We start from the raw sequence: 13,906 nt of genomic DNA, 5'->3' as shown, positions 1-13,906 counted from the left end.
ACTTTGTTTTACTTTGTATTTTAGATATCTCGGCCATTTCAAAACCAATTTTCATCCAATAAACTTTGAATTCTTCTGAATAGAATTGTATAGTCTTTAATATTCCATAAGTGTTTTCTGATTATCTTGCAAAATGTTAAAAGTAAAAAACTGACTCCCCAGCTTAACCAAAACTTTACCATCCTTTTGATAAAAACCTTGCTCTGTTTTTTTCTCTTCTAAAATATCTATACATGGATGGGACTAGCAAAATCGGGATTATTCCCTGATGCATTCATACCTCATGCCATAATGAAAAAAAAAATCTATTTCCTTAAAGTGGTAAAAAATTCCAGCACGGTGTCCATATTTTGCTCCAGCAATGGAAATATATTTATAAGAGCTGCCTGATTTTGAGGATATGAACACTACATCAAATGAACCACCAATATTGGTTGGAGAGTGAAATGTCACATAGAATCAAGTCAAAACACAGAATGGAAGTTTCAGTAAAACTTGAGGCACAGCATTGAGAACGTTCTCAGATGTCTTTATTAAAGTTTCATACTTTTATACCAATCTTCATCAAGCAGTGATAATTAGTACAATTACGAATTTATGGAAATTAGATGAGGTTGGTGTAATCACCACACAAGCTCCCATTTTCTTAAAGAAATATCAATATTTTACATCCAAATTCAAATTTTTACTAAATTCATAATAATTTCAGAAAAATGAAATTCAAAGAATCAATGTTAGCCATTGATGCATTATTGATGGGGCTGTAAACGATTTGATGATGAGGGAAATGTAATTCTTGCTATTAAGATTTGCAAACTGGGAAAAGTTACATGTTTTAAAAGTAAAAGAGTTAAGAGGTGATATCAAGAACTTGATCTATTTTGCATATAAATTGCATACAAATTTCTTGTTACTTGGCACACAGTGATAATGCTCATCATCACATTTTGTTTGATAGCGACCTCTATTGCTTGTTGTGATAACTCAGTAGTTGGCAATTCTTAAAATGCGCTAACTGTCAGTTTGTCAGCTCTGAGTGCACCTTCTATTCTGTCTGTTTCTGATGGTACCCTGATTTTTGGAAACAATCTTGGAGTAAATTGTCCCTTTAATCTAGGAGTAAAGTGTCACACAAGCCTGTGCTATAATCTCGGATGATGAGGCACTAATGGTGATGACTGTTGTTTGGAGTACACACAACGGCAGTGTCTGTTTGCGGGGCATGCTCAGATCAGATGAAATGGGCAGAAGTTTAATAGCGTGACATCGGACCCTTCTTTGTGAGGAAACAACTCCCAGTAAACAGGCGCATTCCTTGCATTCATGCGATGTACATAGCCCCCGTTCCCCTGCCATTGGCAATCGCCCCATCCAGGACTCCAGGGCTCGCTCGCCTGTGTGTGGGACACCATCTCAAACAAGATTAGATGTGTCGCTGCAAAAATGTCTCCCAAATTAAAACTCATCACGGCCAAAAGAAGTTTAGCCGGAGCTAATATACACTGTAAGAGCCCCCCTTTGCCGACCTTATTTGGACATAGAATCTTATTGACATTCTTGCTGTAATTGTCAATAGGGTCTTGTATGTATCATCAGGAGATTGGATGTTAAGTGCATCTGTTTGTGGCTTGAGAAGGTGTGGATAGTGGCCAAGGTTCGAAAGATATTGCCCCTGAAGGCAACATCAATGATATAGTTGTATATAAATGGGAAACTTGTGGGTCAACAATAATGCAAGATTATTAAAACAGATTTTGAGATATATTCCTCATTGTCGTGTTGGTAGCTCCCCAGATTATGCAGAAGTCTCTCTGAAGGAAAACTGTGCTTTTTCATGTCCTTGCTAAAGAATGTAAAACATCCCTGATTTGGGAATTATTGACACCCATTGAGATTTCTTTAGCAAAATACTAACTGTGAGTTTCCTTGTATATGTTTTTCTCTTAGTTTTTTTTTTTTTCCTTTGTTATTATTTAAGGGTCATCAGCGTACAGGTGAAATATTTACCCATGTCCAGGGGGAAAGAAAAAATCTTGTATGATATTTATATGCTGTATATAGTATGACACTGAACACACTCCTCTTAAAAACAAAATGTAACAAACAAACAAAACAAAACTAAGAACAACCAAGAACAAAAGCAAAAACACACCGCAAACAAATAAGCAAACAAACCTGCTAGGCATTTAGCAAGTCAAATGTACTCTTACAGGCAGTATATCTTTCTATTCCTTTCCCCCTCATTTTTTCTTTGTACGCATTTTTTTCTCGAGGAATCTTTCTCTTTTGTGTATGAATATGTTTTTGTCTCTTTTTTCTTCACCTAGAATCTGCTTTCTCCTAATTTTGTGCAAAGAACTTCTGTTTCGTATAGATAAAGGGAGAGATGATTTTGTAAGAATTACTGGTACACATTGTATACCCTTGCCTGATACTATGTAACTATACCTGTACCATTTTCTTTAGTATATGTTTTGAATATGTTTTCGATATTCAGTCATGGGGTCATCTATAATGAAGAGGCTCCTTTATTGGTAGTCCCACTTACAGACATTTATGTCAGTATTATGTACGCATATTCCGCAGCCCAGCTAACAGTGGGAGATTCGATCTCACGATAATGTGTTATGAAGGAGGCTTCGATTGTTTCCCCTGAGGGCATCGAGGTGTCAGGTTTCTCAGGAACATTTTTGTATTAAAATCTGGGCCGCTATGTATCAAGTGAAACTGATCTCATTGGAAGGGGCTCAATGTTTCAACTTTTATGGAGGAAGTTTATAAGACAAAATGTGCTAAACTTTGCTTGTGCATTTAGCCATTGCAGGAAAGATTCTGACAGAATAATGGGCAAGTGGATTTTGACCAGAGAACTACAGCCAAACCTTTTATCGAGCTTTCTCATGATACTGGCCCTTAAGATTTGTGTAAAGATTTCATCTATAGTTTCCCCCATCTTTTAGCGGTCAGTGATATTTAGGTATTTCTTGTCACCTACATTGTATCACCAACAAAATACGGATAGTTAACTTTATATCTTGTCTGCAGTGCACAGCATGCATGTGTACAATTCTTTCAAGAAAGGTATGAATTATGTGTTTAGTATCATTAGACAAGAATTTAGTTAAATATTTTGTACTTCCCAAGAGTTGTATAGCAATAATATGGGTTTCTTTCAAACACTGAACGAATACTGTATAAGCTGTTATTTTTGCAAGGGTTTAATTTTCGCGAATTTCGCGAATCACTGTTGCACCGCGAACTAATAGCAATACATGAAAATGTCGTCTTTGTGCTGGTGTAATGGTGCACTTACGACAGCGTGCTGTCAATTCGCGGAAATAACATTTTGCAAAAATGTCCATGACATCGTAATTTGCGAAAATAACGGCTTACACAGTAGACCCTTTCTTATTGAACAGGACACTTTAAAGGACAAGTTCACCTTCATAAACATAAGGATTGAGAGAATGCAACAATATTAGTAGAACACATCAGTGAAAGTTTGAGGAAAATTGGACAATCGATGCCAAAGTTATGAATTTTTAAAATTTTTGTGTGTGAACCGCTGGATGAGGAGACTACTACAGCTTGTGAGTCATATGCGTACAACAGTATAAAGAAAATGTAAAAGAAAATTCAACATATTTTCACTTTTTTCGCATAATACGTGTAAAAGAGCTCTTGACTTGCCTCTTTCTAAAGGCAGGGGGAATAATATTACCCATAACATTTGTCGGTAACGAGTCTGGGGAATGTGTACTTTTTTCAAAAGATGGCATTTTGTGAAATTCTCTTTATATTTTCCTCATATTGTTGTACGCATCTGACATCTAAATTATTCATACACTGGAGTAGTCTTCTCATCCAGCGGTTACTGCACAAAAACTTCAAAAATTCATAACTTTTGAACGGATTGTCTGATTTTCCTCAAACTTTCAATGATGTGTTCTACTAATATTGCTACATTCTCTCAATCCTTATGTTTATGAAGGTGAACTTGTCCTTTAACATCTTTAAAGGCAAGTCCCGTGAGTACTTGTTCTGGTGACTATGGGAAATGCGTGTTGTAGCAAAATCAGTCTGCCCTCAACGGGATTTAAGCTATAATATATGCACCTGTTGGCACTCAATTACTGGTTGTGTGTAGGTGCATATGATGTATGTTTACATTCGCATCATCGTTCCTTGCCAGTGGGTTTTATATTTAAATCGTCTTTCGATCGTCTTGCTCACAGGTGCGAGCGCATTGTTTCATAATAGCAAGTGCATCATTCATTCTTTTTTTTTCATGCCAAGTATCATCAGTGTGCTTGTACAATGTTTATATAACAAATGCTTGGTCCTGTTAATAACAGAAACAAAGAGTTGAGTGTTGAGTGTCTTTCTTATTGATACAGCACAAGCAATCTACTCATACTTAGTATAAGTTTTTGATGCACACGGTGTAAAATGTCCTATTGACCGCAGCTCTGTGCAGTATGGGTCCTTGGTATGTATGCATCTTAAAGACAGTCTTCTTTTTCTTGCTAAAATGTTTAGCAGTGTACTGTATAAAGTGGAATAGAGTGTTTGTTTTGTTTTTGTTTTTTTCCCCATTCACTATTTGACTGGTATTCATGAAATGAACCTCTGCTATATTGGTTCATGAAATCAGTACGTGTCAGTGTTAGGCTTGTGATCTCCATCTAGGCAATTCCTGGTAGCATTTGCCCTTGTTAAACAAAACCAGATATCTGCATTTTTAATACATTTTTATATACCTAATTATTATCATTACTTGATGTGACTTCATATTGTGGTTGTTTTGTTGTTGTTTTTGTTCTACAGGAAGAAGAGAGATAACAACCAATGGTGGGAACTCTTCGATCCCAAGACGTCCCGCTTCTACTACTACAATGAGATGCTCCAGAAGACTGTGTGGCACCGCCCCACCAATTGTGACATCATCCCCCTGGCCAAACTCCAGGTAAGGCGGCTGTACCATAGAGGTTATCATTTGAACTAGAGTGCTACCTCACAATGCGACCTGTACGATTTGCTCCGTGAGGGCACGGAGCGAGGTCTGCCAGTACTAAGAGAGGCACAAGAGTGATTTTGTTCCTTTTGATACAGTTGAACCTCTCGTATCCGGACAAGTCGGGACCGGGGCTCATCCGGATAAGGGATTTGGCCGGATACGGGAGACTCAATGCTTTGGATACATACACATGTACTGATGTAGCCCATTGTAGTACCACATGTAGTAGTAATGTGTATACTGCAACCTTTTCATTGTTACACTCAGTAACAGACCCCAAAATAGAGGTTCGTGTTTGCAGGAATGAAATCATTTTCTTTTATAGATTCTTGGGATGATTTACCTAAATAATTATTAAGAAATGTATCAAGTAGATCTTGAAAATAAACCGTAATCAGCAAAGTTGACTGTAGGTCGCCATTGTTAGATTGAGTTGGGAATCCCCCTTTCCTCCCGTAATTATTAAAAAAAAAAAAAATCACGGCAAGATTGCGTCCGTATAATAGAGAGATTTGGATAAAGGGAGGCCGGATAAGAGAGGTTCAACTGTAATGGCGGACAGTGCTCCTTGCTAGCAGCTGAGGGGTGCGGACTCACGATGTGCTCAGCACAATTGTTTGGTAAGCACGTGGAGTACTTGTGTGCCGAACGAAGTCCGCCATTACCAAGAGGGGCATGGTTAGGTTTCCTTGTGACCACAGACATATTACATCATTAGACCTCTTTTGATTTTGATATAAGTTTACCAAAACAACCTCTTTGAAAATGGCCCAGTGATCTAGTGCTCACACCTGCTTTTAGTAGTCCTTCTCACAGACACCACAAATTTACTGTATTTAAAAATTAAACTAGACTTTCAACATGATGCAAAACAGTTCGTAAAGTGAGACTCTAGTAAATATTATGTGCAAAAGTTCAAATATATGTGGAGTTACCCCAAATGCACTTTTTTTGCAGCCTTGCTCAACGAATAGCAGAGGTTAGAAAGAAAGCACTGTTGAAGAAGGCGATTTTTGGTGATTTGTTTAGAGAACTCGGCATTCAGTCAATAGTGCACGCCAACCAGGAAAAGGAGTTTGGAGGAAATCCACCTGTTTTAAATCAAAAGTGGAGATTGGGCAGCTTTTGTTCAGAATGTTCTTATGAGGAAACTAATTGACCACTTGAATAGCAGCAGCTCCTTTGGTCGAAAGCTCCTCACGCTTGCTAAAATTCATCAGGAAATAAAAACAAAAATTGCATCTGTATCATCCACGCACAGTCATTTAGAAATCGGCTGTGATGAAGTAATAGAAATAGATCGGAACAGATGTGTCGCAATTTTGAATGGGGCCCAAGAAGCAGAAACAACTTTTACACCAACTTTGCTAGTGGACAGACGTCTAATTTAACAATTCCTCACAATTTTTGAATCGTCTCTATAGAATTGAGTATTTAGAATTAGACAAATAAAAATTTGGTAAAAGGTTTCTCAGAACTCGGGCGCATATTAAGAAAGTTCTACAAGTTTAATCTTCATGGATGCTTTAATGAATTAGTAAACGCATGCTGCTCACTCACATTGTTTATCGCTGTTAGTACCAGTTTATAGACAGTTATGTCTATACACACAAAAAAAATCACAACATTTTAGGAGATTATTGCAATGCAAATGTATGAAACGAAATTTGAATCTCCTTTACACTTGATTTCCCAAAGTGTGAATGTCTATTGAATGAAAGCTTGCAGTTTCAATATACTTTACATCATGTCTTTTAAATTTCATAGCTGCTGCCTGCATTTCTGTGTCAGCAGTATGGTGTTTGTTGAATGGTTTGTCAGTCCACATTTCAGTCAAATTTTATTGACAATGGTATTGCCTCTGAAACTCTTGTGGTAAATTTGATACAGGCAGAAATTGATGAATTTATTGTGGGCCTCTTGAATGATTCTCGCTATGAGCAAGCCATTACATTGCAGTGCATAATAAGCAATCTTATCTGTGATGACTAATTTGAAGAAGGAAAAAGCAAAGAAACGTCCTTGACACTAAAGAAAAAAAAAACAACCCATCAACGAAAACAACAATATGCCTTGTGTGTTTGTGTGTGTGTGTACATGTGGGTGCGTAATCATTATAATGATAAACAAATAGTTCAGTACAATAATGTTTTGGTGAGGGTGTTCCAAAGGTGATATTGCTGTCATTATACTTGGCAGTTGATATAACAAGGGTTGGGCACAGAACAAGATGGGATCATTATGATCACAATCCTGGTGTCAAAGTCCAGATATGAAACATTCAAATATAACTGTTGAATGTGAATTATGCAGTGAGTCATTTTTAAGGGTGCTCCCGCACTATGGCACACATGGGCAATATAACCCCATTTCCTGTCATCCGTGATAGTCTTCCTTCTCAGACCCTACCAGAGCACTCATGTCCTGTTAGCTGCCCTGTTCGTTGCCCTCTTTGACAGGGTCATGATCAAAAGCTCAACCATTTCCTGGAAAATATCCTTGTTTGGATTTGACAGCGACCGTCTCATTATGAGGCAGTCACTGTATTCTAAGTGTTTGTTTTAATGTTTTCTCTTCCCACCTCCCTGATGTACGTCTGATATGAGTCATTATTAAGGGACTGGAAGGTGGAGAGAGATTTAGGATTAATAAGTTCCAATCCTGGAAACATTCACAGATGAACTATCTTTCTCCATGTTTTCTGAATCTCTATTTTATATTTAAGTCATTGACAAACAAGTTGTCAATAGTGAAGGGTTTACAAAGAGGAGAAATGGCCATAAAAAGGTCTGTGCTGTGTAGACTAACAAAAGACAATATAATTCTATGAGAAGTATTTGGGTTTGAAACTGGGTCAGAGTAGATGTTAATGCATTGCTAGGGTGGATGTATGCATGTTTTTGGTGTGTGTGTGTGTGTGTGTGTGTGTGTGTGTGTGTGTATGTGTGTGAGTGTGTTCAGTCACTAGACCAACTGTTGACCCATTAGGTGATTGTTCCAAATTCAATTAGCGAGCTAATCAAATACAGGGACCACTGTAGAACCCTCGAGTTCACACCTTAAGTCCATAATAACGGCCTTCCCCCATCTTCCTCCAGTAGAGGGTACTCTTTGAAGTAAAAGGGGAATGCATAAGACACGTATTCACACACAGGCGTGCACCCAAATTTATACACACATTCATGCACACATACAAATTGTGCACACACATACTTAACACAGAGGGCAGCAGACTTCTTTTGTTAATAATTCATTGTTAGGATCCCATGCACCATGCCAGTATTGGCCCCTATTTGTTGTATTATTTGTCAAAGGCAAGCACAACATTTGCTGGCTAATTGGATTGGGAGTATGTGTGGTGGCATCGCGCCCAACTTCATTTTCATTATCGCCCCCAAAGCCCCAGTGGCTTGGTTCTATCAAAGGTGAAAATTGCATAGGGCGGGGATGGGGGTGGGGGGGGGGGGGGGGGGTGGGGGGGGGAGTTGGGATGCATTCTATTTAAGGTAGAGTACATGCAATTCTTAATGTGATTTTGCTAAATGCTTTTAGCAGATCCTCTAATTGATTATAAATTGGATAGAAACAGTATTCATATGTGCATTGTGGAGAATGAACACAAGGCACATACACTGTATGTTATAATGATCATCTTCACAGCCATGTGTGAATATTTTAATGTTGGAATAGGCCTGTGTATCAATATGACAATCCTGATAGGGTGGTATAGTGGGGATGTAATGATAGTGAAAACATTTGTGCTATTACATTGTAAGTTTTTATTCTGAGCCAATTTCAGTAAACTTTGACACTTGTTTTCAAGTGTACAAAATGAGAGTATTTTTGTAAAATTTGTAATGTTTGGTGTGTAAATTCTTAAAAAAAGTATTTTCTTTTAATTGTTTGCATTAGTATTGATAGTACTTAGAGTATGAAAATTTGCTTGAGTTTGACTACCAATGTGTCTTATCATAAATTAGAGTTTCTTATAAAATAGATTGAATTCACAAAATAGTTGATATCAGCACTTGGCAATGAGAAATTTCCTGCAAATCAGATGAAACAACGATATCATGTTATCACTCATCTTGTTGTGACCCACGTACAAATATTCACCAAATTTCCATTGTCTATACGTAGAATAAAGCAGGAGAAAATCTGGATTCCTGTGCTGCAAAATTTTTGTTGTGTTGCATGATCCATGCAGCAGTGATGCTTAGCAGGGAGAGATTCTAGTTGCTACATTATCGACATACATGTTTAGTAGCTAGGTAACAAGAGTAGACCGCATGATTTAAAGAAAGTTTTCATAGCTTTGAAATATCATCTTATACCTCTTGAGGGACAATTATCTGAGTGTTAGAATACACTCAAGTATCATGATACAGTTCATTCCAAGTACTTGGCGTTAGTTTCGTTCTTTTCTTGCGCCTTGCCTTTATGAGAATTTTCACCGCTCCACAGCGCGATAATAAAGGGTCTGCCAAGAATGTATGCAATATCCTGAGGCTAAAGTGTCATGCGTGAGAAAAATGTGATAAAACAATTGATACTGGTTTAATAGCATTGGGATCTTTTGAATTCTATAGTTATGGTGTTGGCAGCCAGCTAGACTGTCAGTAGGTCCTTGGCAATGTTAGTATGATCCGTGTTCAAAATGTATTTAAAATAGAAATATGGGAAAGATAGGACAGGTATTGTGGTCCTCATATGCATTTGTAGGGTCCTGCTGCATTGTTATGAAAGAGTTTTGTCACAGAGGTTAGATAGCTTTCCTGGTGTAGCCATGAATTTTGAAGATGAGGTCAACTGTATCTTCAGCCTGAATATAAGAATTTTATTTGCCAGTGCTTTCATCGGACATAACTTAAGCTCCAGATGGTTTACTTGTCCTTCCTTTGCTCCAAAATCAGAGTCCCTATCACTGTAAAACCAGAAATATTTGCAGCATGAAATGTTCAGGAATTGGAGCCAAAGGCCTTTTTCGTGGCATGAAAATTTCATGAATTGCCAATGTCATTCAATGCATAGTGTGGACAAGAACTTCCATATGCATTTCAATTTCACGAATCTTGGCCCCTCACAAAAGTTTCATTCTCGAGAAAATTTCTGGTTCTATAGCACGTTTTTCTATAAAAAAAAAAAAAAAACACTGAATGCACGATATCGATATTCTGGTACAATAGTTTGTGGGACCATGCGTCTCAGAGTTAGATTTATCAAGTTGAAAACAGTGTTAAAGAGTGCCTTTAATCCTTGCATTTTGCTTGAACCAATCTCATGAAGAGACATTACCATCAGGCTATCCGTGAGATGTTGAAATGAAATGAAAATGAAATGAAATGGTGAGGATCAGCATGCTAACCGTTTGTGTGCTTTGAGTACTGATTGACACAGAAAACCCCATAGCATTGTACACACTGTCCAAAGTCCCCTGTGTGTAAAGTGTTAATAGCGCCTCTTTCTCTTTCCGTCTTAACTTAAAACCTCTTTCAGGAGTGCATGGTGTAGACAACCGTACATGTTCCTGTATGTATGTTAGAGTCTATGTTACCTGAAAGTGAGGCGAGATTCGATTAGCTGAAAGTGAAACGTGTCTTGATGCGGGGTAAGCTTCGCCCGTAACCAGATTATCGACTCCTCACAGGGGCCACTAAGTAGGCAATACATGATGCAGCTTTGGAGACTTTGTACTTGCCACCTTTCTTCCGATCCCTCCCCCCTCCCCCCATCCCCCCCCCCCCCCCATCCCCCCTTGGCTTTACAGTTCCTCTAAAGAAACATTATGGGCACAAAACTATGTCGTGGGAGATCACCTTTCATGTAACTCCACGTCATGAGCGGGATACTGTAGAGATCACATTTTTTTTTGTGTATTTCGTTTTTTTTTTTAAAAGGAATTGTATAGTTTTGATTGAGACCTCACGTCGGGTTTCTAGTTAGTTAAAACATTCTTTGGTGAGATAACGAGAAACCTGTTAGGAATTATGAAAGAGCATGTGATTCCACAAGGAATTCACCGTTTGTTGATGAAAATTGGTTTTGAAATGGCTGAGATATAAAAAACAGAATGACCCTATTAAAAGATGCAACCCACCATTTAGGCCTATTACAGTCTCTTTGTTTTATTTTTTGTTTTTGGATGTCCCAGCCATTCCAAAACCGATTTTCATCAAATAAACTTTGGTTTCCTCTTAGAATGATATGCTCTGCACTATTTCATGAATGATTTCTTGATATTAGAATACAATTGTAGCAAAAAGTTAAAAGCCCAGTCCTCATCTCCACCAATACTATACCATCCCTTTAACCTAAACAAAAAAAAAGGAAAAAGAAAAAATGAGCGATAATGCCAGCTTGTTAGACGCGAAATCTAATACTGCAGCTCAGCATTGAGAACACACCTAAGCTCTGTCTTTACTGACTGGGTGCCTTGACCTTAACTGACCTTTCCCTGCTAGGCTACATTTCCCAACAGCTGTCATCTAGCAGCCATTGTAGTCAGCAGCATTTCAAAAGTAGCAACTTTTTTTTTTCACTCTCTCTCTCTTTTACCCCAACCCTTCCCCCTATAACTCTTTATTTATGTCTTCAGTGCAATTTGAGAGATTGATGACTGTCCATCACCCTGTCTTTAAAGTGGACAGCTTGTCATTCAAGTTGATTCTTGCCGTGATGCATAGACCATGCCATCATTGTTTGTTATATATTTTGTCCATTTATTTTGTATGTTGTATTCTTTATGTCATAACACCTATTCATTATCTTCCTGGTTTTTGTTGAAATTTTTATTGATTTGCACATTTTACGTACAATACTACAAAAAATACTGGGTATACTCAAATATGAATAAAAGTAACTGCACAAAAAACTACAAAAACAACATATTCTTGATGAAAGCTTTCTGGAAGGCACAACGATATGATCTGGAACAAAGCGAGAAGAGTCTTCAAAAATGTTTCCCCACCAATAAACCCCCTCCCAAACAAAACAGTTTTTACAGTTTATCCATGGGGGAGGGGGTTAAGTTTGAAGAGCCAGTCTGAATAAAGAATTGGAGCTGTAGGCTGTATGAAATTTATATAAGACCAGTCATAATCTTTCTCTGTTACACACTGTCAAAGCATTATAATAGTGTGGAATTATTCCTTTAGAGAAAAAGAATACCTCGCAAGCACTTCTGTTTTGTAGTGAATATGGAAAAATATGACAGAAATTGCTCACAAAAATGTAGATCTGCTAGCAAGCACATTGATCATCATCATCATCATCATCATCATCATCATCATCATAATCATCGTCATCATAATCATCATCATCATCATTCTGTGAGCAGGTCACCTAATAAAGACATGTCATCTTTAAAGTCAAAATCTTCAAATCTTTTTTTTGCTCTCTTTCTCCCCGTCTCTCTCACTTTCTTGTGTTAATTCATTTTTATTTTTTATTTTTCATCTTTTTATTTTTGCATTTGATGGACATCCTGTAGCCACCTCAAGGGTGTAGGGCAGCTTCTGAGAGCAGATTCCCTTTCTTCCTCCAGCAAACATAATTCATCTGAATCGGATGCTCTGTGGGCTTCTCTGTTTCAGCCACAAATAATTAAGTCAGTCTTCATGCCCTCCCTCACGTCATTGCTGGAGTCTCCACTCTCCCCTGTATACTTCCAATGCCCCCTCCCCCACCCCCCCCACATCCTTTGCTCCATTTTCTATTGGTATTGGGGGGCGCTCGGTACGTCACCCCCCCTTGTTTCCCCGTTTCAGACACGGCCTAGAAATCCCATCTACGATTTCAAGCCTGTCCGTTGCCATGGGATCACGTTCCCTCCCCCCCCACCGCCCCGCATCAGTCATCCGGATCCGGGTGTCCCCCGTAGTAGCTCCCGCCCCGTAACTTACATTGGCTGGCCGTGGCGTCCCTTGGTGGAGTAATTAATGATGTGTGACAAGCATTTTAATCAATGCTCACCAAGGAGATTGAAATATGATCATGACATCTCTTGTCCCAGACATATTTCACCTCCTCCCAACCTTCTTGCGCCGAAGAAGAGAATTAGAGCCAACAGCATAAATCACGGGAGAGAAGGAGGTTAAGTTTCCTCAGCCCCCTCTCTCAAAAACAGGGCAAAATGCCCTCCAACTTACCCCTTTGCTTCCAAGATGGTATAATTTCCTTTTAGTTGAAGAATTACCCGTACAATCCAAATTCAATAATTTACCTTTTCTTTGTCTTCTTAGTTGTTCCTGTATATCAGATCTTTAAAGAATGTATTCATTTATTCATGTTTATCTATCTATTTGTTATGATGGTTGAATATGGTTACTGATACAGTGCTTTTTCATTTCATCAGTACCATCATCATCATTATTATTTCTTGTTAAACAAAATCTTCAAAATGTTGCTATTAAACCTGTTGAGGATGAGTCCCGAGTATATTCGGGCAAGTGTCTATGGGGAATGCGTGTTGTAGCAAAATCAGCCCATTAACGGGTTAAGGAGGGCTGTTTCTAGAATTACGGTAGTTGGTCTATGTGTGTATTTTCAATAGAATGTTTAATGCAGATTTATAATCCTCTGTACAGATTGATTTTAGAGTGGTGTCTAGTTTGGCACATAAAACTTTGCCAAAGACCAATGGGCAGATATGGTTACTGAACAATGTGATGACAAACTGAGCAAAATGATGCCACAGGTAGGGCCACTAGAGGGCAGCATTTCAGACCAAATTGCATGGCATCTCTGAGTTTCTGGCTGTCATACAATTTAACCCTTACAGTGCCTTTCTTAACTACTGTGTATACAATTAAATGACACTTTAGGATGATGGGCTAAAGATGGTGGTCTCTTCTCAATATTTCTGAATAGAGGGAGTTCAGAATTCTTTTC

At 38.2% G+C, this 13,906-nt stretch overlaps 1 protein-coding gene across 1 annotated transcript in view; it reads left to right on the top strand.

Annotated features, from left to right (window-relative positions):
- Positions 1-13,906, top strand: part of LOC139712863 (uncharacterized) — a 107,242-nt gene that overhangs the window by 34,018 nt on the left and 59,318 nt on the right. The window contains exon 3 of the mRNA XM_071624645.1: positions 4,828-4,966. Within this exon, the coding sequence (XP_071480746.1) occupies positions 4,828-4,966 (139 nt within the window). The remainder of the gene's footprint in view (positions 1-4,827; positions 4,967-13,906) is intronic.

This window comes from Diadema antillarum, unplaced genomic scaffold, assembly GCF_040938485.1.
Source record: "Diadema antillarum isolate AM-2024a unplaced genomic scaffold, OU_Dant_1.0 seq00001870_RagTag, whole genome shotgun sequence".
NCBI classification, from domain to species: domain Eukaryota; kingdom Metazoa; phylum Echinodermata; class Echinoidea; order Diadematoida; family Diadematidae; genus Diadema; species Diadema antillarum.
Note: the sequence above shows the minus strand (reverse complement) of the source record. Positions and strands in the feature narration are given on the sequence as shown.